The sequence below is a fragment of the Oreochromis aureus genome, linkage group 5 (assembly GCF_013358895.1).
Source record: "Oreochromis aureus strain Israel breed Guangdong linkage group 5, ZZ_aureus, whole genome shotgun sequence".
NCBI classification, from domain to species: Eukaryota; Metazoa; Chordata; class Actinopteri; order Cichliformes; family Cichlidae; genus Oreochromis; species Oreochromis aureus.
Genome location: NC_052946.1, coordinates 23,367,490 through 23,394,013, shown reverse-complemented (window position 1 = coordinate 23,394,013; position 26,524 = coordinate 23,367,490). Strand labels below are relative to the sequence as shown.

Genomic DNA, 26,524 nt, shown 5'->3' with positions numbered 1-26,524 from the left:
CAGGATGTCACCCACTCTGCCACAGATCAAACCCCAGCCCGCTGCTTCTACCCTTGCACCCACCTGCACCCATCCAGCTGAGACCGCCCGTTTGTGTGATGTCACCTGCAAACCTCACTAATTTCCGCAGAACCAATCAGCCGGCTGATTCTGCTGCAACAAGACGGCAACACGCACTTTCAGTTCTTCAAAACTTGGTCAAATCTGATTGCGTTGCCTCATTTTTACCAAGGGTGGACCGTCTTTTGTTTCTCACTTGCCAAGTCCTCTGATCTCTGTAAATCCACAGAGTTGCCCCCTCTAAGTGGCCTTTAGCCGTGTTTGATCATCAGTTGAGTTATAGATTTCTCCATGACTCATAATTCAGGCGCCAGACTTAGATGTCAACGTAACACATGTTGTTTTTCCTCTGGCCCTGCCACACATTGTGTGTGAGCGCTGAGTGAGTGCATGGGGAGGAACAAGGAAGGGAAAGGATGTTGTTTGATATCTTTTTGCTCTAAAGCAGCACATAGCAACTTCTTTTGGCTTGCCCCAAAAGGAGGCTGGTTATTGGAACAGATAAGAGACAGATCAACTAAAGACTGATTTTGTAGAGAAGCGAAGCAAAATTTTTCAGCTTTAACAGATTTTTTTCCCTTGTTCTCATCACTAAAATCTTCTTAACCTCCAAAGATGGGAGTCAGTTTTTCTTTAAAAGACTATTTCCAAAAGACAAAAGGCTTCTGCACACTATAGCTATTTCATGATTGTACATTTATTTCTGTTTTTCTTTTGCAAGTTTGTTTTTCCAAACTCACTGGATTACTTTTTACCTTTCACTATTTCACCATGTCTCTGTATTTTTTATACACACTATGTACTGTTTGCATCGAGCCAGGATGAGACCGAGTTCACATGTTAGCTAATTTGTTCTGAATGAGTTTAAAGAATCGCTGCCTCCTTGCTCTCCTTATTAACCAAATGTCACCTTGTCAGACCCTACATGCCTTTTCACAGCTCCTCCCTGTGCCACACATAATGAGATGCATATCTCACATCAGCTGTCTTTAATTACAGTTACAACACATCGTAAGCTTTTCACCAGTCTCCTCCTTAGAAGGCATTTTATACTCTCTCTATCCTGATAAAATAATTCCCATAAGGAAGTGATTACACATTTGGATAACTCTGCTGTGAAAATGTTTCAAGTTAACAAGGCAGTAGTGGAAGTGTAGCTCTCTCAAAGCAGCACGCTGTTTCATTAGGAACCCCCCCCCACCCCCAGAGCCTTGAGCCTCACAGTGGAAGTGAACCATGAATTGAAGACATGGTGGTAGTAAAAATATTCAATATTAATGCAATGAACAACTTCCTTTTTGTATGTTATGGGTTGCAGTTTATTTAATATTCAGGAAGATTTTGCATGAAATACATTAAAGTGGAATGCAAGTGAGACAAGTGAGTTCATGTACTGACTATTTGTACAGATGTAAGGTTATTAAAAAAAAAAAAAAGAACAAAATATAAGGAAGCTTGTTCACGCCACTAAAAACATTTTTTTGTTAGGCATCAAAGGTTTGGGTTATTATCTCAAAATTTTGACTTTCAATTTACCAGATGTCTGAGAACAATCATTCAATATTGAGAAAATATTGTGAAAATGTATATTACTAAGTAAAAATTATGAGATAATGACCCAAATTTTATATTTATGAATGGCAACAAATGTTTTTTTTTTAAATAAGTGGATATTTGATTTATCTTACTATATATATATTTTATTAAAAATTCAGATTACTTTTCTAAAACTTTATGTTTTGTGTGTGAAATGTAAATCTATGAATCGTTACTTATTTAGTTTCCAAATTTTGAGTCTTAAGTTTCTTTTGTTCCTTATAAACAGGGACATAATTTTAAAAAAACAAAAGAATGAGCAGCAGATATTGAAAAAAACATCTAAATCTAAATATATTCAGCACACCGTTTGCTGTGTTCAGCACACTCCACACTCACCTAATGGAAGATAAAAGAACTGTTAAAATCTAAATAACAATAATGTTTATATCGACTTTGTTCAGCTCAGGAACAGATAAAGCCTAAATTGGCGATGCCTCTCATCAAAGGTGTTTTCTCTTTTGTGTGCCTCAATGTGAAACCTAAATGCCGTGTGTTGAGAGAATACATGTAGATAGGAGAGGGGGAGGGGGGGGGAGTCTTCACCTACAAGCAAAAAAGAAACTTTGGTAATTGCCATAACACAAATAATGAGAGGCTATGTAGGAAAGTGTTTGAAGAGTGGTCCTGATCAAGATAAGATTGGAGACGATATCATGAGAGAGAGGAAGTGTTTTTCTGTCTGCTGCCGCTGAAAGGAAACTTAAGTGACAGAGTTACTTATATGAGCTGTGCTAAACCCTGCAGAAACAACCAGGCTAAATGAAGTTTAGGGTGTGACAAGGACAAGCATGAGTCAGACTCCACTTGTGCTCAGACACATAATGCATGCATGCATTAGGGCTACAAAATTGTTGTTTGGAGCAACGTGATGCTCTCAGGAAATTGCTTTTGTCCCTTTTTTGATCATAAATCATTTGTTAGAAATAGTGAAGCGGCAGTCGCCCACTAGTGGACATGCTACCGCCATATTTATGGCAGCTGATAATAATTTTAAACTAATATGAAAATCAGTATTAAAAATACTCAAAAGAGTGTGACAGAGTTTCTGTATCACCAGAGGTCAAATTAAATCAAAGCTGCCATAAACATATATATGTATATATGTGTATATATAATAAATAAATATAAATCAGTATCTTTCTTCAACACCTCTGATTCTGTTCATATGATTCACAGCTCTTCTTGTGCAATACAGAATTAAACCTGCTTCTTTCACTTTTTTATTCACCTCTAAAGTTGTGTGTTATTTTTCAAGCTTGTCGTGTTCCTTTTGCACAAATAAACCTGGCAAGCTATCAATGCATAAGGCAGTGTAACTTTTAACTGGGTGGAAATTGTAACTGTGAGCCTGCAAATTGTGACATTAAAAAAAATGTGAGGATATAACCCAGAGGGGGAAAAAAACACCTGTATAGTTAAAAATAAATAAACAAATAAAACCTGAACATCATCTCACATAAATGCATGATAATGTAAATTTTTCTGCACACTGCTACAGCTTTTCTTTTGGGTGTAATTATAAACAGTTGCATAGCAAATTATTATCAGGCTTGTAATAATTATCATAACAGAGGCAAGACTTGGTGGTGGTGAACCAATGATATTTGGAATGCGGGATTATTAGCTTTATTCGCGTGTCTGTGTGATTTCAGAAACACAGTGAAGCCTACCTGTTGTGGCTTCGGAGAGAGAAACGGAGAGGTGGAAATGTTTGTGAAAGAGCACGCTTTCCGTAGCAGAAATGTGCTGTTGTTTGGATTTCACATGATTGATGCTTGACTTAATCCAGTGCTCTTTGCGACTTCCCAGGAGGGTGAGGCGGTCTCTTTGTGCTTTTCTGTCCCATGTGAAGCAAACCAAAGCGGGAGAGTGAGGGTCATAGCTATTCGGCATGATACCAGATCCCTTCCCACCGGCACATCTGCATGTGAAATCGCCATTTCACCCCTCCACACTCCCTAATTGTTGCTAAAATTATTTGTGAAATTGCCTTCCACCAGGAGTGTTTTCCACGGCAATTGTCACACAATTTTATATGCACGGTGGGCCCACAGAGTTGACACATGCACCTCTTCTTTCCTGCCATATGTGCTCTTTCTATTCCACTTTAATAGTCATAGCCCATTATTTTTTAAACAATTACCTTTTGAGCAATTACGCTTGTGCGTACTCCAGCGGGTCAAGTCAACCTGTTGTCGTCAATAGCGGGTCGATCCAAATGTTGTAATTACCACAAAGGCTATATAGGAGCGTTTTAGATGTTCATGTTGCGCACATTTACTTAATTGAAAGGTTAACAAGCCAAAAGCATCTCACACTCAAACCCTCGCTAAGCTGTAGCGCACTTTGTCCATTCAGAAAACACACCTTCAGTCCTTAACTCCGTTATTTTGGGCCCGACTTTTTTTCCTGTCTTTTTTTTTTTTTTAATTCAAACCAGCGCATTAATAGAAGACTAACTTTTGCATATGGATACCTCTATCGAACACATGGTTTTACTAAATTCATTTAGATATTTTTAATGATGATTTGATGTGATTTTCCATATTTTTTATTTGTAATATGTAATAATAGCCGATTGTTTACAGGTAAATATTATGATAACATGGTAAATATTTCAAAGGCTTCAATTTATTTTATTCACGTAACAATCGTAATTTTTCTATGTGGGAAATTCTATCTTTGCCTTCCGTGTGTTTTAAAATGTATATATATTTTATATATGGAAAGAAAGAAAGAAGGAAAGAAAGAAAGAAGGAAGGAAAGTTGTAATTTAAAAAAAAATAATATTCCACAGGGTTAGACAGCTGGGTGTGATGGAGGCAGCCCCACACTTTGAAAAGATGGCTTTACAATAACATTTAGATATATTAACATTTTGAACTGGTTTGGGTGTACGGGCTCTTATGAGAGAGGCAGCAGTGGATTAAAAGTGGAATGTGTTGTTCTGATTGGTCGGCCGGCTCCTGGCTAAACCCACTCTCTTTCATCCATAAAAGAAAGGACAGTGAGCCTATGGGAGCGCTCGGCTGTCTCCTCCTACGACATGCACGAAAGTTGGCCACTTAAACTACTTCCAACCAGCCAGCAGACATTACACTGAATCCAAACTACACCAAGGGAAAAAGAATAACACTGCATTTTATCTACTGCAGATACTTTGGGTGCAAATCATCCATTTTTGCAAACTTTCTTTTGTAGAGATTTTTTAAATTTTATTTGATGCTGTCTTTATTCTCTCTCTCTCTCTCTTTGGCATATCTATCGCAGCAGAGGAAAGCATCACTTTTATTTTTTCCCCCGGTGGAAGAAGGGCTAGTCCAGTTTCTCCGCCTGGGATTGGGATTTGACAGCAGCAGAGCATCTTGTTTTCAGCATTTTGATTACATTCCGGGTTTTTATTTTATTTTATTTTATTTTTTATTTTTTTGGCTTGGACTTTCTAAGAGTAGCAGTTTCGAGCAGACCCAGGTTTTGTGTTTGTCTGTGTAGCTACAGGATGGCTACTTTACCAGGAACAGTGCCTCGGATGGTGCGCCCTGCGCCAGGCCAGAACTACCCCCGAACCGGCTTCCCCCTGGAAGGTAAGAAAAATGACCAAACCTGTAAAACATCTGAACTCGAGCTGATAAAGATCGTCGGCTCTTCGCTCTGTCAGCTTTCACCGTGGTAGTGACACAGAGCACAGTTTGTTATCGGCGGCATGCTGGGAATAAAAAGATGGGTGGACAAATACGAGCTTCCAGTCCGTGCTGATGAAAGTTAACCCGAAGTCATGGTCAACGGTACTCCAACCTCATGTTCCTGCGTCGAGTCACACTGAATTGTGTGTTTTGTATGACACTATATTTATTCTATATTGAATGTATTTTCAAACGTATTATATTTCTTGCTAATATTGTTTATGGTGGATGTTATAATGACAAATGCATCCGTTTTTCTTTTGTTTTATTTTTTTCACTTACATTAAAATAAAAAATATTCTAAATTTACTATTAAATGTAGAGTTTCTTTTTAATTAAAGCTACTTTATGGGGTTTTTTTTGGGGGGGGGGTAGCATTTATAGTGCTCTAACTTTTATGGCTGCACACACACGTACACACACACACACACACACACACACACACACACACACACACACACACAAAAGCAATCTAATTGGTAATTTATTTATTTTTTTTAACTTCGATGCCCAGCACACTCAAGTCGTCTGAACATACGGCGGGGGAAAGGGAGGGAAGAAACAAAAAAGGAGATCATTTTGTATTTGCATGCATTTATGGAAACAGTTTTCCCCTTACAACCAGTTCGTGCTCAAGTGCTCTGGACTGAAATGTACAAAAACCACGTAGCTCGCAAGTTACTCGAGCTCCGGGATTTGTTCAAGTGTCTGGCTGCTGGAAATGGCAATAATACACACAGCAAAGAGATGGCTCAAAGGATCACATCAATATTTGTACAGCATGACTAGGAATAATCAAGGTGAGAAGTGTCACCCTCTTTAGTGTCTCTTGAATGTGAAATTGGATCCTGAAGTGGCCTTGCAAACATCCTGTCAGCCAGACTGAGGCTGGACGAATCTGGCACGATGCTCTCTTGAAAATGTATAATATGATAATGTGTGTAAACTGCGTCCCATTAAAAGTCAGGAACATGACAAATATGCAGCTTTTTGACTATAGTAAAATTTTAGCCTGGTCTACTCTGAAGACAGCAAAAGCTCCACAGGAAACGTGATGTGTTGTTTGTGCTGTTTGTTGAGACTTTTATTGTTTATTGTTGTGGCGCAGTATCCACGCCTCTGGGCCAGGGTAGGGTGAACCAGCTTGGCGGAGTGTTCATCAACGGGAGGCCCCTGCCAAATCACATCCGACACAAGATAGTGGAGATGGCCCACCACGGCATCCGACCTTGCGTAATCTCGCGACAACTGCGAGTTTCTCACGGTTGTGTCTCCAAGATCCTCTGCCGGTACCAAGAGACCGGCTCGATCCGTCCCGGGGCCATAGGAGGCAGCAAGCCCAGGGTGAGTGGGGGTTCACGGTCCAGGAAATGGGTCACAGTAGCACGAGGATAGGAGAAGGGTGGGGAGGGGTGGTGAGGTAGAGTGGCAAAAGGCGCGTGACACCTGAGTGAACTCAAATCTGATGTTTGTGTTGTTATTGCAGATGAAGTGCAATATTATAATAATAATTTTCTTCAAGGTGGGTAACACACCTGTAACATGTTTCTGGGGTTCATGAAGATCTAAAATAAATACAAATATTAATTTTAAAAAGACACAAAATAAAAGCTAAAAAAATTTACTTTTTTATAATGATATAATTATATTATATTGATTAACCACAATATATTTGTGGTATATTTTATACCTTTTTCTTTTCTTATATTTGGTTATTAGCTTTATAAAATTGTGAATAGGGTGACGTAAAAATGTCTCACTGATTAGCCAGTTTTCTGTTTCTTAGCCTACATGAGCCTATATCCCGACTAAAAAAATAATAATACATTTTAAAACGCATAATTTAGAGTTTCGTTTGCCATATTTCGTTCGTATTATCTTTTCGTTGATCTTTCGGGGACTAAAACAAAAATACCATCACATCTCGGTTAAAACTGAAATTCCTTCTTTTTCCCTCTTTTGTCTTCCCCCTCTCCTTTTTACACCTTTTCAAACCTAAAGCAGGTGGCAACGCCTGACGTGGAGAAGCGGATCGAAGAGTACAAGAGAGAAAACCCGGGCATGTTCAGCTGGGAGATCCGGGATAAGCTGCTGAAGGACGGGGTGTGCGACAGAAGCACAGTTCCTTCAGGTGAGGCTTCATCTGGTAAGCTGCACTTTTTTTTCCCTACTACCAGCGAACACTGCAGCATCACTTCTGAATGAACATCACTTTGAATCCCACATGTTTTAAGCCTCAGTTACTGATAATAAAGGGCATACCTTCAGCTGTTTGACCCAGAAAAAAAACTCATCCCGCTGAAATGTGGCTTCAGTGCTCCATAGTGAATTCCCATCATTGTATTACAGTGTAATTTTACTTACCTTTAATACAGAAAAACACATTTAAAATATTTTCCTAGCGCTTCTGCTGCTTCATGTAAAACTTTTTTTTCTTTTTTTTTTTGCTGTGCTATTTTTGTGTGGTATAGCCTTCTAAAAATGTATGATAGGATTACTATGGTTCTTTTATGGGTTTTAGGGCTAATCACCCGTTTACCTTTTTGTTGCCATTAGTGAGCTCCATCAGCCGCGTTTTGAGGGCCCGATTTGGCAAAAAAGATGACGAGGATGACTGTGATAAGAAGGATGAAGATGGAGAAAAGAAAACAAAGCATAGCATCGATGGCATCCTCGGTGATAAATGTAAGTTAACAGCAGAAAATATATGGCCCTTTTGTATATGTCTGAAATAAGAAATCATTATTATTATTATTATTATTATTATTATTATTATTATTATTATTATTTAGAGTAGATTTCAACCTTGTAATCAGGAAGCAAGTGTTTTAAATAGACTTCCTACTTCACGTCCTCTTGGGAAATTGTCCCACACCCGAGCTGCAGCTAAACGGAGTGAATTTATTCCTGCTTTTAACTCCGAGCCAGCAGTTGTTCATTCACTCAATTATTTATGAGAGCCTTGGCAGAAGGTATTTAACTGCAGAAAATTAATTTGTGTAGCAAATTCCTCCTCATTCATTCACTCATTTAACGACCTCTAAACGACAGCTGACAGTTGACCCATTTCACAATCGATGTCAGTTCACCGACATTTCACCACTTGTCAGTTAAAGTGGAAATCAGTGTTCATATTATTATTTGCTCTGATGCTGCTAGGAGGGGAAATAAAGCGATGCAGGTATTTGCTGTCAGCGTCTTCCGTATTTATGAGGCACTTTGAAGGGTTTTTGGTATATCCTGTTATATAGGATACATTCGTTTTTGTAGCTTGCTTTATGTATATCATTTATGAAATTGTTAGACCGTGGAATCATGGGGAAATTTATTTTAATTTCAGGTATTTTTTAACACGATCTTCTGATTTTATCACCATATTTGATTTTTTTTTTCTATTATTTCTTTGCGCTTGGCTATGATAGGGGGAGAAATGCGGTCTCCAAACCTTATTTAGATGATCAAACGTCTGAATGGGTTTAAATAGATTTTTTTTTATCACAAAAGAAAAAGAAAAAAAGGCACGGCCAAGAAGAATTTTTCAAACTTGAAGATGAACTTTACGAGCAAAAAAACCCCTCCCCTCTATTGATGCGGTTTATAAAGTGAAGGGTCCGATGTACAAAAGCAAATCCTGGAAAGCAGGGCAGCGAAAAGGAGAGTATGGGTCCGTCCATTCTTATTCAAAAACCTGGTTTAAAAAAAAGAGAGAGAGAGAGAAAACTTTGGACAAAGGGCAAGAAGAGACATAAAAGGAGATGAATTATTCAGTACGCCCCGCTGGTAGATAGTTTTGTAATTTTATATAATGGTCCGTTGGAGAAGAATCAAGTGATAGCGTGAAAACGGTCTCTTTTTCTTTCACACCACGCGCTAATGTTAGAAAAAAAAAAAAACGACCGTTTTCTTGCAAAAATGTCCAATGTCCATATAGATGAGCCGCAAACCGTGCAGTCTCAAAATGACCATAATAATAATTTTTATTATCAATATAACGATAATAAAAATTTGCGCACAACTGATGCACACGTTTGCATTTTGAAGTTCTTACCTGCAGAATCCTCGCGTGATTATTGGCTGGTTTTTTTTTTTTGTTTTGTTTTGTTTTTTTGATGGTGCAGAATATAGACATAATTCTCCTGCTTCTATTTTTTTCTCCTTACCGCTGCTCGTGTTTTAAATTGGGGTTGATTTACGTTGCTATAAAAAGAGACGCACCCTCTGCGTAATGCAGTTTAGACTACCAGCAACCGGATGGCATTTAATAATGTTAATACTTATTAGAGTAAGCACTGGAAACGATGGTTGCTGAATAGGTGGCTGTGTTCGTGCCGGGTGTAATAGCTCGCAGGCATGGTAAGAAATGTATTTATCCCCAATCAGCCCCTCACTCTCCGAGTTTGAAGCACAGCCCTTATGTGGAGAGGGGTTTTAAAGCAGATTAAATAGAGCCTTTTATTTCTTTTCACTTTCATCTCAGAGCGGAGCTCACAGTGGCTCGCCCTGGGCACAAAATTCATGAGATTTTTTTTTATTCGTTTACTTATCCAGATTTTAAGACTTTATTTATTTATCTATTTGTTTATTAGGTCTGCGCATTTGATTTTCTCAGAGGTTACATCACGGATTTATCCCAGCTTTAATCTAGCTTTATTAAACGTGTATTTAAAGTCCTAACCATATTACAATAATGTAGATTTTATTTGCTGCATGAAGACAGCTGTTTGTTTGTTTTCACAAGGTTGTAGTGGAAAATAAACCAAACAAAACTCAGCGTATAACCACCGGAACAGTCTCACTTTTAGGGCCTTTCTTCGTTGATAGCTGTTTGGAGTGGTGATCCTGCTCCATCCCACAATTTGTGCAGAAACAAGTTTCCAATCCAAGATGCGCACTTCAGTTGTCACGCACGGCTATTAAAATCAGTCCCATGGTTTTAATTGCGCGCAAGAAGGTGCTTAAAGACCGCTGTGCGCAAACGTGGGCATCGTTATGTTTTGCGCCACCCTGGTCAGAAGCAGAAGGCGAATCAGCTGCCTGGCGTCAATCTGCCACACTGATGCATCCAAACTGACCGTTAGATGCGCTGCAGACACGCGATGGACATTTCAGCAAATCGCAGGATTACCTGAGGTCCTCGGTGTAATTAAACAGATGTCAGGAGGGATTATTTCAAGGCAGTGGGGAGGGAAAGTGACAGAGCAGAGGAGAGGTGTGAGGAAGCCAGACCAGCCCAAACAGCCAGGTGGGACTGGGAAAAAGGAGGCTCTATATAACTGTTACTGTAGATCCATATTCAGTGAAATACAATTTGGAATCCAGTGAATGTGAGCCGCATACTGCATTACTTCAAAAGTATCTGGATTTTATTGTCTCTTTTCCATTTCAGTTCCACTTCAGTTATCAGTCGGCATGTTTCATTAATTACGACGGAAACATGTTTTCTTCCGGTTTACCCCTCAGTGCCAGGTACCCTGCATGTGATCTGCTACAGAAACAAACAAACAACAAGGGAAAAAAAGAATAGTTTCTGCCTGCATGGTGATGAAAATGTGAAAAGCTGCCCTCTCTGCGCTTTCCACATCACAAACGCACGTGTGTGCGCGCGGACACGGAAGCGCGCCCTCGTGCACGCACACCCAGTCTCTAAGTGTATGGTAATATAATGTAGCTATATTTCGGGTCTAAAGCCGTGCTGAATGAGAAGGACAGGGGAATGAAGCGAGAGACCACTTCAAACAAATCCATCTGGAACAGTGTGTGAGAGAGATTCAGTGAAAGTATGGGGAAGTTATTTAGCTATTAATAACGTTTTTTCCTCAGGCATTGAGAGTGACTCCATCTGCACTTTCTCGCAGCTATTTGGCTGGGTGGAAATTGAGGGAGACCCAAATGTTGGGCAGAGATAACATACCCATCATAGCCCAGACCCTGCGCTGTGCTTCACTGCATTAAACTCGGATTAACCTCCCCTGTCCCCGCAGCCACTCAAGCCACATTTCACTGGAATTTACATCGGTAGGCCTACATCTCTTATAAAGGGGGCAGGAGCTGAAAGACATGACATCGTCGATATTATTATTATTATTATTATTATTATTATTATTATTATTATTATTTCCAGTACAAAAATAAAAGCAATGATATATTAAAATGTCAATTTCATTTTTCCCTTTTTTTTAGCTTGATAAAAGAAAAGGGAAGAAAACAAATATCATAAAGAGTAATTATTTTGATAATAAGTAACACACGCTGTATCAGTTTTATTGGGTAATTTTAACATTTCTTTAGAAAATATACATTGTGAATTGTTTTTAAGATGTCCGGACACCCGAACATCTCTGATTTTTTGTTTTGTTTTGTTTTGGGGGGGGGGGGTTTGCAAAAAAAAGAAAATTCAAAAATACACATAAGTACCTTTTTAACCTTTCTTTCGAGACTGCAGTAGTCCAAATAGTGGTAGGTTAACAAGTCTCGTTGACTGTTTATAAACTGTAATAATAATAATAATGATAATAATAATAATAATAATGATATCGACACCTTAGATAGATGAACGATGAGCACATTTAGCCCATAGCTTGGTCATGAGGTAAATCCATTATTGTTAACGATGTCTCGCCGTCATTTTGTCATTAGTGTGACAAATTTCCATTTCGGTATCAGCAATGTGCTAAAATTGTAGATTTAGAAATTAAAATTAACAGCGTACAAAAAAGAGAAACATTTCCGCATTTCCGCCACTATTTCAGTGCACTCCCCACCCCTCCCTTCTTTTTTTTTAAATTCAGCCTTTTTTCATTCAAAGATTATGGTGTAATTTGTTATTTAATGACATATCGCGAGACTTGATGACAGGCGCTACAAACACTGTTACAAATTGGTCTATTGGTTCCAGCGAGGTAACGTGAGCAAACCGTGCAACATAATAACAGCAAACTGCGCTGCGTATGAGCGGATATTTGAGCGCTGCATCATTTTTTTTTTATTTTTTTTTTTAGGGGAGTTCAGTTTAAGCTTGTAGGCCTACCAAACCAGCGAGACATTTCGGTGTCAGGAGCTTTAAGTGTCCAAAGCATTAGGCTGCAAATAAGAAAAAAAAATCGAGTAGGCTTAAATTCATTCTCTGCTGACATTTGACTTTGATCACATGAGAAATATTCATGGAAGCACAAACACTAGCTCTGTCACCATTATCCAAGCTGACAGTGATACCTCTCAAGGCTGTCTATTAATTAAAGTGGCGCTTACCATGTGGGACGACTTCCTATCTGGGTACAAAAATGGTTTTTCCATCTCTTGTGGGGCTCTTGAAAAGGGGCAATCTTTCCTCTCCAGCTTCTTGTGGGAAATTTAAAAGTGTACAGAGGAAGACATGGGGATTTCTAGCTCATTTATAAAGACGAGTTTATAATCCTTTCCTGCTTAATAACTTAAAAGGATTCAATTTCTCCCCTCATTTATGGGGTTATGATCACACATTGTTAGGCGCAGATAGCAGCATTTCAAGGTTAACATTTCCTGCTCGAAAATATCAGAATATAAGCTGTAAGCCCATAGGTGCCCTTTGTTTAGCCCGCAATTTCCCCCGCAAATGCTGATAGGCCCATTTTAGATGTTGTTACTATTAATGTGATAACAACGAGGAAGCCGAGGAAGACCAATTCGATAAGATGCCTCTATGCCACAGAGCATTTTTTTTTTAAATGATATGATATTTAATTATAGCATATAATTTCACCATCGAGAATTAAATTCAGTAGGCTTACGCTGACTCTGAGGATTGAATGTCTGGTTGGGGGTCTCGAGCCATACGAGACAAATTAAAGAGGAAGCGTTGCCCTCCAGGTATCCTGTCACAACAGTAGGGTGCTTCAGCGTGTCTCTCATTTCTGTCTGTGTTTTATTCCGCCAATTTTCACTATGGGGCTCCGAGAACCTGCGCAGTGCCCGCGGGGCTGTGGTCCAAAATAAATAGAGTCTCAATTTTTCATCATCTCCTTTTGCTCAAGTTTGCCTCCTTTCTCTTCCTCTCTCTTGTCCTCATTTCCTTTCCTCTCCCCCCCACCCCCCTTCTCTCTGTCGCTCTCACACACGTATGCACGTGCATCACACGGTCACGTCAACAGGTGGAGGTGTTTAAAAACTCCGAGGAAGAATTTTCATTCATTCATTCCTTCATTCCTACAGCTTCGGGGTTTCTTTTTGATGCACTTGACTTCATCTTTTGATTGTGGTTTAATAATTTTTCTTAGCTCGAACTGATGTAGGTTTAGAGCAGATTTTAAACAACTGTCGTCGTTTTAAAATGTCAATTTGCCCGAAATTTATATAATAATAATGCAGGAGTGATGAATTTCATGACATTTGAGGCGCTTTAGGGTTATGTTGTGGTATTTTCACGGAAACAACTGCAAAAAAGCGCACTTTTTAGAATGTGACAAATTTCACCGACTAGTTATTATTATTATTATTATTATTATTATTATTATTATTATTATTATTATGACATTGAAAGTATCGTTGCTGTCAGCAGCAGCCCGCCTGACATCGCCTCAAAAACATTTACATTTCCACTTTAGGGGCTTGACGTATTCTCCAAATTGCCAGCGCTTTGTTAGCATTAATGTTTAATTGGCTGGAAGAAGATGAATGAGGCTGACAGGAATCAGCTGTCCGCAGAGTCCCCTGTGAGTCTGACTCGGAAATCATAACCTGACCAGCTTTTCCTTCTCTGAAACCAGCTCGTTGAACTTGTCACATCTAATTAGGGTGTTAAAACGCACCGAGATCATCGGTGGGAAACAGTAGGTGGTTGGTCCGGGGCAGCCAATAAGGCCTTTTTGGGTCAGATGGTGGGAGGGGGAGGAGGGGTGGGCAGCGTGGTTGGATGGTGATGTTGCTGAATTGGACCGCTGCGGGCTTTTATTTCTAAGCAGCACCCCCTTTTTTCCGCTATTACTTCAATTATGGCCATCCAGCGGGCTAAACAGGCCAGCGTGCATGGACTCTAGCCTTGTTTTAATTAGGTATGAAATTAATTAGAGCAGACATCTATTAAAGACTTTTAAGTTTGGCTAATTTTTTTTCGACAGAGTTTAAAGGTATAACAGTGGATTAATGGCTTACACCCAAAATTACATTTTATTGCATCCCATAATTTCTGTGCTGGCTGTCTAACAGGTGTCAGGCAAATTTAGAGATACTGAAAGTTAATTAATATTTTTTTGATGGAGTTAAATGCGCTGTTTGTAGAAATACGGACGTGCATTTAAAGCTTAAATCGGAGTTTCTCATTTCTTTAAAAAAAAATGTAGCACAATGTTTGCCCTTTCAAGAGCGCACACACATAAACTCTTTACATATAACATTTTATCTTATTGTGTTGTTGGAGCTGACTGGCCTCTAGCTCTGTGCAAATGTAAAAATGCAATTGTCTTCCATCTCCATAAGAGACTGCATTTTCTTTCTTTTTTTTAAAAAAAAAAATCTTTTTTTTCTTGTATTGGTTAAAAAAAGCTCTGTGATGTCTGACAGCCTACTCTCACCATTGTTAAATGAACAGCCACTAGAAAAGGAAGAGAGAAAGAAGAGGGAGGAGAAAAGGCCCGTCTGTTATTTTCTGTCTTGAGACTTGCTGCATAGGCCATTCAGCCAAGTTGATGAACTCCTCCAAAAAGTTTATTAAGGGGGTGAAAACAATAAGAACTAAAGCCTTTGGGTGCCTGGGCAGACAGTTTATAAACTAGCTGCTATTGTGCCTCAAAGGCAGATGCATGAATACTTTTGAATAGGGGCCTTCAAACTGACACGATCAGGCTGGACAGCAGCAGTTTTAAAGGGAGACAGGGTGCTTCTGCTGCAGCTCAGATCTCTGCCTTTTTTTGCATTAATGTACATCTGCAAAGGAAGGGGGGAGGAGGAGGAGCTGGGCACTGTCTGTCATAGCCAATGGTTTTCTCTGTGTCTTTGTATAATATGTGTGTGTGTGGGGTTTTTAAGAACACACACACACACACACACACATATATATATATATATATATATATATATATATATATATATATATATATATATATATATATATATATATATATATATATATATATATATATATATATATATATATATATATATATATATATATATATATATATATATATATATATATATGTGTGTATATATATATATATATATATATATATATATATATATATATATATATATATATATATATATATATATATATATATATATATATATGTGTGTGTATATATATATATATATATATGGAAATACCTATTAACATATTCTTAGATTCCCTGAATCCAATTGCAATAGGAACAAAAGTATATTACAAAGCATACCATGTGTATTTATGTTCAAAGAATACATTTTTTCTGTTACTACTAATGCTGTATTTTTTGTGCAGAAAATGCATGAACTGAGACAATTTCAGACAAAAAGCTTCTGACCAACAATGCACTGCAAAAAAAAGGGCACAAAAACGCAAGGCAGAAATCTGTTCAGTGTCTTAGCAGGCTGACGTGGATTCACCGTTGATATATATTTTTTTTGAATGGGGCACAGTGGTTACGCACACTCAAGAAGATACATTATTCCCTTCCTTTTCAGTAAACAATAGACTGTCACTCTTTATCCTTCTTCCCTCCTCTGTCCCTCCCTCCCCAGCTTTCTCTTTTAGCCCTCTTAGTCTCTGGCTCTGTGCCTCACAACATCAGAGGGAGTCCAGTGATTTGTGACCCCAGCAACCCACACTTAATCTCGCTAAAGAGGGGGAGCATCCAGTTTACAGCTTGGCGGGCCCCAAATAGACCAAGCCTGCTCTGGCAGGTGTCAACATTAGCAAACAATTGGTCCCCAGTCCCATGCCCCATACCCCAGTGCAACACTGAACCTAAACTATTTGGGGCTCTCTGAAAGGAGCCACATAATAGCGAATGTGGAGGGGAGGAGAGGAGGGGGAGGACAAGGGAGAGATTACACTCTCAGACAGCTATTAGCAGGGATGAGGCTTTTCTAAACAAACAAACAAAAAAAGAAGACGATCAATACTGTGTTAGTTTACCAAGTGGAGTCATCTTTGTGGCTTTGGAGTATTTATTTTCTGCTCCATTGTTTTTCTCGACTTCTCAAACGTCTGTGGGCCATATTGGCAATCCAATTAAGTTTGGCAGGGGGTCCCTAGGAGGACTATTTCTTCTCGCGGGCAGTTGTGTGTTTGCAGTGGGCAGCTCATTCAGAGATTTGGTGTTGTAATGAATCCTGAATGGTGAGTATTGCCTTCCATAGTGGACAATGACTGGGCTGTCCAGAGGGAAAACAACACTCAGGGATGACAGAGCTGTGTTTAGCCCTGTGGGATTGCAGTCCCTCTACTTCATTAGACAGGAGTGTCTTTGCGAGGAGAGCAGAGGAAATGGGAAGGGAATGAGTTGACATGTGGACTGCTGCTAGTGTCGAGTGGGTATGTGTCCTGACAAGAGGGCCAATGTTTTTTTTATAAAGGCTATTTATTTATCTTTCAGTGCTGATTCGTAGCCATGCCACAAGGAGAGACAAGTGTTCTCAGCAGGGGAGATTAGTTTCAAAGGTTTTAATGGGAAAACCTATGGTATTTGTTATGGGAGAGAAATCTCATTTAATTGCTTTGAGATGTCCTGTTGGTGTCTTTCCACCTTGCTTCCAGAAAAAAAAAAAAAGAAGGAAAAAGAATAAAAACACTGGTTGATGCAGTTGTTTTTTCTACACATCGCTGGAGAAGCTGGTGTCATTTCAGTACCATAAACAAGGGTAGTGAACAGTAAAGTCACCGTGAGCGTTAATGGCATCTGGACATCACGCCACTTACAGGACAAAAAAAAGCTCCGAACGTCACAAACAAACACCGATGTGACTGTAAATTTCTCCTGCAGGTAAAAAAATGTGTTTTTGTTTTGTCTCGGCAGGGTGACTGCCAAAGGGGACAGATAGTTTATTGTCATTCCAGCTCTAGGCACTATATAATTAACCATGTAATTTCATAAATTGTAGTCAGTTTGCTTAATAAGTTATCTACCAGACAACATAAATGTTGTCGCTGGCTCACAGATAATGTCGCAAAATGACAAAAGCCTTTGAAATGGTGGAAGTTTCACCGGTAATTGTGCATTACACTTACGCAGGAAATATCAGTCAGCAGATGGAATGCTTTGCTTAGAGTTTCCTCTTAGATTTGAGCCACTTTAAAAATGAAACTGTTGCCGTTTCTTTTGTGTTAGCTTTTCAAGCCTGAGAAAGCCATTTTCTGTAGCGTTTTTACAGGTGTTAGACACACACTACAATTATAGTGACATTTTTACATAGCTTTACCTTTATTTTGCCCATTGTGTTTTAGAAAAATTAATTATAACAACTGAATATAATTTAGAAAGCTTAAAAAAATCGTGTTTCCGCAGTATTTGAATTTTATGTTAAGCCCACTTTTCTGTGAGGAACCCAAAACAAAAAACTCTGTTGTCCGCTTGAATTTTCTGCCTGTCTGAAGTAGAAATTTTAAGATGAACGGTGCAATAATAAGCAGGACCTTTGGCAGAAATAGATCTTTGTCCGGGTGATTAAGCCATTGTCATTGTGCTAAACAATGAAGGATCGCAAACATGAGTGTTCAGTACATCAGGACATCTCTGACTTTATTATATCCATGTAAAATTGTGCACTGGATGAGCAGGTCGGAGCCACATAATTTACTGAAAGAAATGTAGTTTCCTCCAATTCACCTTGCCAGCTAAGGTTGTCAAACTCTGACAGCTGGCACGGATCGGGGACAGTGTTTCGCATTATGGCCATCCACTGGTTACCATGGAGCTGCATTAGAAAAGACAAAAAGCATTTCTGGCTAATTTTATTACAATGCAGGAATAGCCCACATAATGTGCAACAGTAATTATGTTTAGCACAGTGCACCCGCGCTCTCCCTCAGTGATGAATGAGAAGCATTGACCATGGTCTGCTAGTTTAAAAATCGCCATTAGCCTATGCTACTTAGGGCCAGAACATTTCACATTTTATGCTCTTGATGTGCTTCGCCACTGAAATATTCATTTGTTTTAATTGTGCATGTTTTTTTTTCTCATAACCACACAGACAATAAACATGTTCCCTAAGTGTTGCAAATCAGAAATGTGTTTTTTTCCCCTACTAAGTTAAACTGTGAAAGCAGTTGTCCAAACAGTGGGGTGGAGCTCCTGTCCTAGCCGTCAAAATAACAACTTCAAATGTTGTCCCCTATTTTCAACTAATGGGCTTATTTCTGCATCGTCAGTCATTCTCTCCTTGGGGAATATGTAGTCTCAGTATAAAAAGCTTTTCTACTGTGCACATTACAACCCCTCAATATGGCGGGCTCTCGGAAATTAATGCCAAGCACTGTAATGCTTTACTGTGGCCAGAGAATAAGCTCTCTACAGGAAATATTCATTTAGTTCTTGTATATAACGGAGCTCTTTGGTAATGGTTCGTTTATTTGCAGCCCGCTAAATGTTAGTGGACTATAAAAACAGAACAGCACGACTGCCTTTTTAATAATATATTCTCCAAGGTTTTTGGATCAAACAGCTTTTTATTAGTTTTCACTCTAAAATAATATTTAAATTCTACATCAGCAGCCAGACAGGCATCATAAAGCACAACACAGACATTTGAAATGTAGATGTTCCTGTGGCAATATAACAACTTTTATTTTCTTTTTGAAATATTCTTTGAGCTTTTGTTAAAGTTTCCATCCTCCTCTCTTTCACCAACTCTTCTTTCCTTCCTCATGTCCTCTGTGCCACACAAACTTTTCCGCAATATTTGCTGCCCATCCTTGTCCAGAAAATTAGGAAACTTCCCTTGGGCGCATAAAAATGTCCGCTGTGCATTCCTATACTGTGCCCAGTAATCTCTCTTTGGCTTTGTTGAGAAAATGATTTGTTCCTCCAGGAGACCTCGGCTCATAGCCCTGAGACGTAACTGTTTGATTTCGTGCGTAGGTTTTTTTTCGAGCTTTTTGCTGGGGGAACGGGGCTCTGGCTCTAGTGCCATTTGGCCGAGACCCCCATGGGCTCCTCTTTTTTTACTTTCTTGTGCTCTCGTTTAATTTCATTACTTTCGCTGTGACCTCAATTAGTAAAGACTTGAGATCAGGCGGTGACATTCTGCTCGACAGAAAAGAAAATCTGGTGCAAAGCTCAGTTTTAGTGGGCTAGGGAGAGGTGACAGGAGCCCGGGTTCACATTTTGTCTGCTTAAAGTCTTTAAGGGTCCACGTGGCTCTGTAATCTGACTTTGTTACTTAAAAGTGACACAGGAGGAAAAATAATGAAAATTTTGAAAATAAGCAAATGCATTTGGATGTGTGAATAAGGAAAACTTACTGTTCGCAGTGTTTAAAGCACAATTTCCCCAAAAACTACACATTAAAAGGGTTACTAAAGAAGAATTTATCTGTTATAAGACATATAGTACTTTTCTGTTGAGGAAACAGAATGTCTTAAAGTCATAAGCAAACATTTATATTGTAGCTAATATCCAAGTTTTAGTCAGCAGTATATTAAAGAAAAAGAATCCCACCCTTCAAGCCCTTCACGCTTTCACACTCAGGCAGCGCAGAGGCATGGGGAGTCAATATGTCAGCGTTTATGGATGCCCTGCAGAGCTGCACAAGGCTGTCAGGCCCCTATTCATGCTCTAATGGCCCCCTGAGGAGCTCGTCTCTCCGGGCTGAAAAGGCCGGGAGGCCCAGTGGACGCCCTGTTGTTGAAGGTGAGCATGCGCTCTCATGGACGCGCTGCGCCTTCATCCATATGACAACAGCCATAAAAGAGCATCGCTCTCGCTGCTTCTCCCTCTCTGTCTCCTCTGCTTTCTCTTTTGCCCCCTCCCCCCCCCTCTCTGCCCACCTCTAAAAGAGAGAAGGGGGCTAATTGTTTGTTGTGGGAGCCAAAGATTATAGAGCCTCCATCTTTCTTCCTCCTTTGCCTTTTTCTCCTCTTCTTTTTTTCAAGCGCCTCCTAAAGAGCGTGATTCTGTCAGAGAGACAAGAGGAGAAAGTTTGGGAATTTTCCTGAGGAATGCTGACGTAAGAGAGCCTAAATCTCCTGACAGTGACAGGAGGAGATTTTGCGTTTGGCAGCAACAACGGGACAGTCTTCGGGTTCACTTGAAGTTTTTATAAAGTAATAGATAACTTTATGGAACGTTATAGATCTTAGAGCTCTGTTTCCGGTCTCACTTTGCTATCTTACCACTTGAAAATAGATTTTGGGGCAAGTGCCAATGGGCCTCAGCCACTTGCTGAAAATTGATATGCATGAGACAAAACAGAAACCGCTGATATCTGTCCATAAAGGTGATCTGAGAATGATTTTCTTTTAGATATCTGGTGGATTTTCATGTCCTTATGTATACTTACACATCTTATCCAGATTCAGTTTTACCTAAATGTCAAAATACTGCCCAGAGATGGTCCTTGCCAACAAGGAGGAAAGTGATAAAGCTTTCTGGCCTATTACCAGACCAAGTGAGCAGTTAACTTAATTTTGCCACACATGCAGCCTTTTGATAAATTATTTGGTGTGTTGATCTGACTATTTTATCCCCTTACAAACGAGTAAACTCGAGCTGTTCCGAGGTTATGCGTTGCTTTCAGAGTTTTGAATTTGTTTTTCACATGCAAGGAGATAACTACAGGGGAAAAAAAAGATTATTCATAGAGCGTCTGTCTATAAACCATTCTGGTTATCGCTGTCGTCTATCTTGTATTCACACGAGGTTCCTATCTCAGATACATCCTGGGGTAAATGCCTTGAATCATATGCCTCCTTTAACTTGGCAACCCCTTTAGGATGAACAGGCAAGTGCATTAAGCAGAGATGCCGCACCATTCTCCAAAAAATGCAAATTGGGAAGTTGTTAGTTATTTGATGTTGCTGCACGATCCACCCCCCGCCCCCGAAACATCCCTCCACTCCAGTGTTGGTGGTTGAATCGCATGCAGTCCTGAGGACAGGCAGGGCTGTTTATATGCAGGCCTGGAGCAGCAAAGACAGCACAGAGACAGATGCATGTCAGAGATAGCAGATCCCATCTCAGGCAGATGCCTCTTATCACAGGCCTGTTTGCATAATTAGGCCTTTTGATATTCACCCCCTCTGACTGACAAAAAGTATAATTGCAGTATCAAGTACGACAAAAGGTAGGCACAAAATAAACAAGTCAACATAAATAGGGAGAAAAGATGCGGTGTTATTTTTGTCCTGTGGGAAAAAAGAGGGAGGAAAAAACACCATTTTTAACTAAATCTGCTGTCAGTCACAGTCAACTGGTGTGACTCGGTGCTCACAGGCTGGTCCTGTGAATGCCTGCAAAACAGAGAGCGTGAGGCCTGATTGTAATTATGCTGGAACTAATATGCTTTTCAAAATGAGCCATTATGAGCTAATGCTGCACTGCCAAAGCCCTGTCTGTTTTTGTCCCTCTGTCTTGGATAGTTTGCAAAGGTATGGCTGATATTGAGGCCATGGGTTATGATATCAGAGACAGCCTGACTAGGATGAGTGCCACTTTACTTGATGCTAATACTGCTGACAGGTGAGATAGGGGATAAAGCACCTGCACTGCTGCAAAACCATGATTTTTATTTTCCTTTTTTTATGATTCTGAAAGTAAAGTTTTAATCTTCTGGTAAAATGGTCTTTTGTGTTTGCATTGTAATTCCTTCCCCAAAGTATTATTTTATTTATATATTTTACTTCTAAATAAAAGCTCTAAAATAGTTTTATTTATTAGTATCGAGTTATCTTTTTCTTGTGCTTTTTAGCACCAACTAAACGTATCAGATGCACAAATTTGGCCAGGATTTTCAAATGCCGGGCGGGCGTGAAGTTTATTGGTAAGATGATGTATCGTAAACCTGTAACCCTGCAGATCATGTGGTTAATTGTGCGGATTGATTGGACAGCTGTCCGTTTAATCAGGATTACTTCAGTGTCTCGGGGGTAAAGGTGGAGGACCGGAGGAGTCCGAGGGTTTGGAGGGAAAATGCGAGGAGCCCTGGAGGAGTAGGTGGGGAGGGGGTCGACATGAGGACGAGTTTTGAGGAAACGGGGTGATGAGGATCCCATCTGCCTGCGTTCTGTCTGCAAGGTCATCAGAGGAGCATCAAGCAAGAGAGCAGGCTTTAAACCTCACAGTAACCTTAAAACTATTAACTAGCAGCTCAAGTCCTTCAAGACCAAGAGGAATGTGCTATCTAAAAGGTCTGCTCAGAATTAAAGCATCGCTGACGCAAAGTCACGCTGAGGTGAAAGGATGTGGTTCTTCACATCTGTGAGGTTCACGTGTACTATAGACCCCACCCCCACCCGTCACCAACCTTATTTCACTATACCAACAATAGTTCATATAATAACAGCAAAACTCTACAAAGCAACAAACCCACATTAAAGAGAGAGAAATTAAAGAAAAATTGCTAAATACTAAATATAATAAATATATAATAAATAAGAAAAAAATACATGATAAAATATGTGTTTTTTGATGGATTTTCAAAATAATATCTTAAATAAAATCTGATTAATTTCCTCAGTTGGTAAAATACTAACTGCTAAACAGAATAGTAGGAATAGGTGTAAATAAAATGTATGCAGCAGATCTGCAGAGTAGTACGGATGTGTATACTTGTATCATTAACTTTTGCCTTCTTAAACTGATCAGATCCGTCATATTTTGGGACCTTAACTTGTAATATTGTAGATCAGTGTTGTATTATCTTCAAGTCGGTCCTTAAACCCGTCTGTGCAATAAGCATCTCGTTTAACCAGTGCTAATTTGAATCTTTATCAGGTATTTACTTTGACAAAGCAGAGTGCAAACCTGATTAATTCCTGTTTATAATGGGGCACAATTTTAAATCAATATTGAGGCAAAACCTCAGAGGGCCCCTGGAGGAGAGTACACGACACTAATCGTGCCCACTGGATGCCACATAATTAGATTCTAATTGCACAATAAGCAATGAGACAAGGCATGAGTGGTTTATCAATATCCCACGAACATTTGAATGGAAATTACAGCAGTCGTATTATATAAAGGTCTAATCAGAATGTACCTTTTTTGTGCCGAACAGACCATTAAGGAATTGACCTTGACAGCCCTGCAGGGATTTTGTTCAGTCATATTTTGTCTTTGTCTGTTCACCTTGGCAAATAAGTGAGGAGAAAAAGGAGACATGAAATTTTGATTTTAAAGTGTTTTGTACCGAAAACAGCCGGAGACGTGGCTGTTTTCTCTGTATGTACTTGTGTGTGCGTGCATGCGTGCTTGTGTTTAACTGGCATATATTCAGACCACGTTTTAATTCCTCCTCTCTTTGGATAGACTTGTCCTTTATTGTAACTCCGCTGCAATCACTGTCAGGCTCTCTCTCACCCAAATATAGTCAGCATATAGATGAGTTTTACATCCAACCCCATTCCCAGTTGGCTCCATACAGCGTGTGCCGTGTTCCATTTTCCCTTACTCATTACAGGCAGGGCCGCTGACCTCGTGCTTCTGGTTCATGTACGAGAGCAGATGTGTTGGCTCTGCGGGGCTTAACGACGAGCAGAAGTACAAGCTATTGTCTGCCGAGGTGCTTAGGAGTCATTTGCCTGCTAATGGGTGCTAAATGCAACAAAGATTGCCACATTGGTTTAGTGACAAAATAAAGTCAGTGAAAAAAAAAACCCACTTCGAACAAAGGGGAGGACAAGAAAATCGGTTGAGGAGGAGAAGACTTTGGTGTCTTTTTCCGAACCCCTTGAGAATGTGTCGGCTCTGGCCCTGGCGTCTCCCTGTAGGACACAGAGGTGACTTTGGAAAGTGATCCGCAGACCGCTGGGCCGGTCTCAAGTGTCGTCATGGCAAGTTATTGCCCAAATGGATGTACGCATCCTCATGAAAACCAACAAAGGGATATGTGGTGTATGTACATATTCAACTTTGTATGTTCAAGGGTGTTCTGCAGCGGAGTGAGCTTGTGCTTCAAGAATCAATCTTTATTAAAAAGGATAAGACTGAAGAATTGATTTAATGAATGCGGCCTCATGTCCTGCGGACACATGTAATCCGCAGAGAATCATTGAGCATGAGCTCAGGGGGACAAAAAATGTTCGTAGAAGACTCATAGAGTGGCCTGTAATGATAGTCTCCATATAATCCCATAATTCCTTGTTTAATTAAACTCTGGAGCTGGCCTTGAGACTCTGCCAGCTCTGTTGCTCTTTTGTTCTCACAGTTGTTATTTGGAGGCCAGGTCTGAGTATTCTTTTGTCCACTTATGTTGAAAGATTTGACTAGAGTGAGCTACGAGCGGAGATTGGAGTTGTAAAACAACAAATCAGTCGCAGGCGAGACACTCAGGTGAGCAGCATAGTTTTTCATTCGAGCTGAATGGCAAAGGGCCTCTGTCAGAGGCGGAAATCTCTTCATGCACCCTCTTCTTCAATATCTCTCTTTATTTTCCCTCTCCCACACTTTCTGGACTGTGCGTGATGCAATCCAACTAGGCCTGGAGCAACACTGGCACATCACGCAGCCTTGTCAATGTCTCAATGAGGAAATTATGAAAATATGAATTTTATGACATGAAATGAAAAGGGCCATGTAGTTTGAATAGACATGCAGAGGAGGTGAAAATGATGCAATTTTCTAAATTCAGTTATAATGGTAATGTGCAATGGTAATGCATATTTGCTGTCAAAAATTTCCCTGTCGGCCTGGATTGTACAGCTTTGTGCTGTATCTATATTCCTCGAGCAAAAATTCAGCTTAGTTGAATGCCTAAAAAGTAATGTAAAATGTGTTCTAATTCATTTAATGACAGCAGATGGAAACACACGGGACTGAATGGTTTTGGTGTGATATTGTGTTCTATTTTATACATTTTGGCTGCGCTGTGTATGAGCAGTGTGCCCTGGGCCAATGACAGAGAAAAGCAGGGTGAGGAGCAGCAAGGTGGCCTGTGCAGATTAACCCCTCTACCCACCAACACCCCACTCCCCCTCAGCTCTCTGCATTCACAGCCTCTGGGGCCCCTCTCAGAGGCAGGATTGTATATCAGGGGCTCTTCTATATTAAATAAATATCCACAGATTAAGATAATATTCTCCCAGTTGTATACTGAGAGAAAAGTAGCTGTCATTTGAATCCACTGTGTTGCCAGTCCCCCACTCTTGAGACTACAAAAGAGGCTCTTTTAGAATCCATTTAATGCTGAGTTTATGATAAGTTTCAACCCATATTTGCGGCTATTTTCCCCCCTCACCACTCAGTTTATTCACATAAAAGGCTTCTTAGCTTGTTTTCATTTAGTGATGATACATCTGGTTCTCTGTCCTTTCCTTTTCCCCTCAGGTAACCGGACAGATGATGCTTCAGATGTCGATTCGGAGCCCGACTTGCCTCTTAAAAGGAAGCAGAGGCGCAGCCGTACCACCTTCACCGCCGAGCAGCTGGAAGAGCTGGAGAAGGCTTTCGAAAGGACGCATTATCCTGACATCTACACCAGAGAGGAGCTGGCTCAGAGGACGAAACTTACAGAGGCCAGAGTACAGGTTAGACAAGCAGTATCAGTACTCGGACTGATAAACATGTCCACTGTGATGTCTGATTTGTCTGAGACATCAATACAAAGCAAACATTGCTTTCCAGTTAACTCTGAGAACATGCAGCAAACCTTCTTACACTGTGTTTGGTAAAAAAAAAATGAAAGAGTTCCAGTGATTTTTGATACTGCAAACATCCACCTAAGATGAAATCTTAAAGGTTAATTTACATGAAAAATTAGCAGCAAAGTGTTCAGTAGTTTATTTGTAATTTAGGTGCATTACTCCTTTAGGAAGCACATGTGTAATTGAGGTTTAGCTATGCTTTGTGCAAAAAACCCATCAGTGTTGAAAATCACTGAGGCCTAGCCCAATACAGAAGACTTAAGGGATTCTGTGTTGCACAAATGCTAACATCTAACTAAAGCAACAACTAAAGATACTGCAAAGAGCAATATCTTTTCCCCAAAACCTAACATTTGCCTTCTTTTACCCATGGTACTGGTGTACACATCCATCAGGGCCATATTGCCCCTTTTTGTCATACTTCACTGTGCAT

At 39.8% G+C, this 26,524-nt stretch overlaps 1 protein-coding gene across 1 annotated transcript in view; it reads left to right on the top strand.

Moving 5' to 3' along the window:
- pax7a (paired box 7a) overlaps window positions 1-26,524 on the top strand; it is a 57,520-nt gene that overhangs the window by 8,805 nt on the left and 22,191 nt on the right. Inside the window, exons 3-7 of the mRNA XM_031732717.2 lie at window positions 5,152-5,243; window positions 6,451-6,686; window positions 7,344-7,488; window positions 7,899-8,027; window positions 25,775-25,974. Coding sequence (XP_031588577.2) covers window positions 5,152-5,243; window positions 6,451-6,686; window positions 7,344-7,488; window positions 7,899-8,027; window positions 25,775-25,974 — 802 coding nt within the window. The remainder of the gene's footprint in view (window positions 1-5,151; window positions 5,244-6,450; window positions 6,687-7,343; window positions 7,489-7,898; window positions 8,028-25,774; window positions 25,975-26,524) is intronic.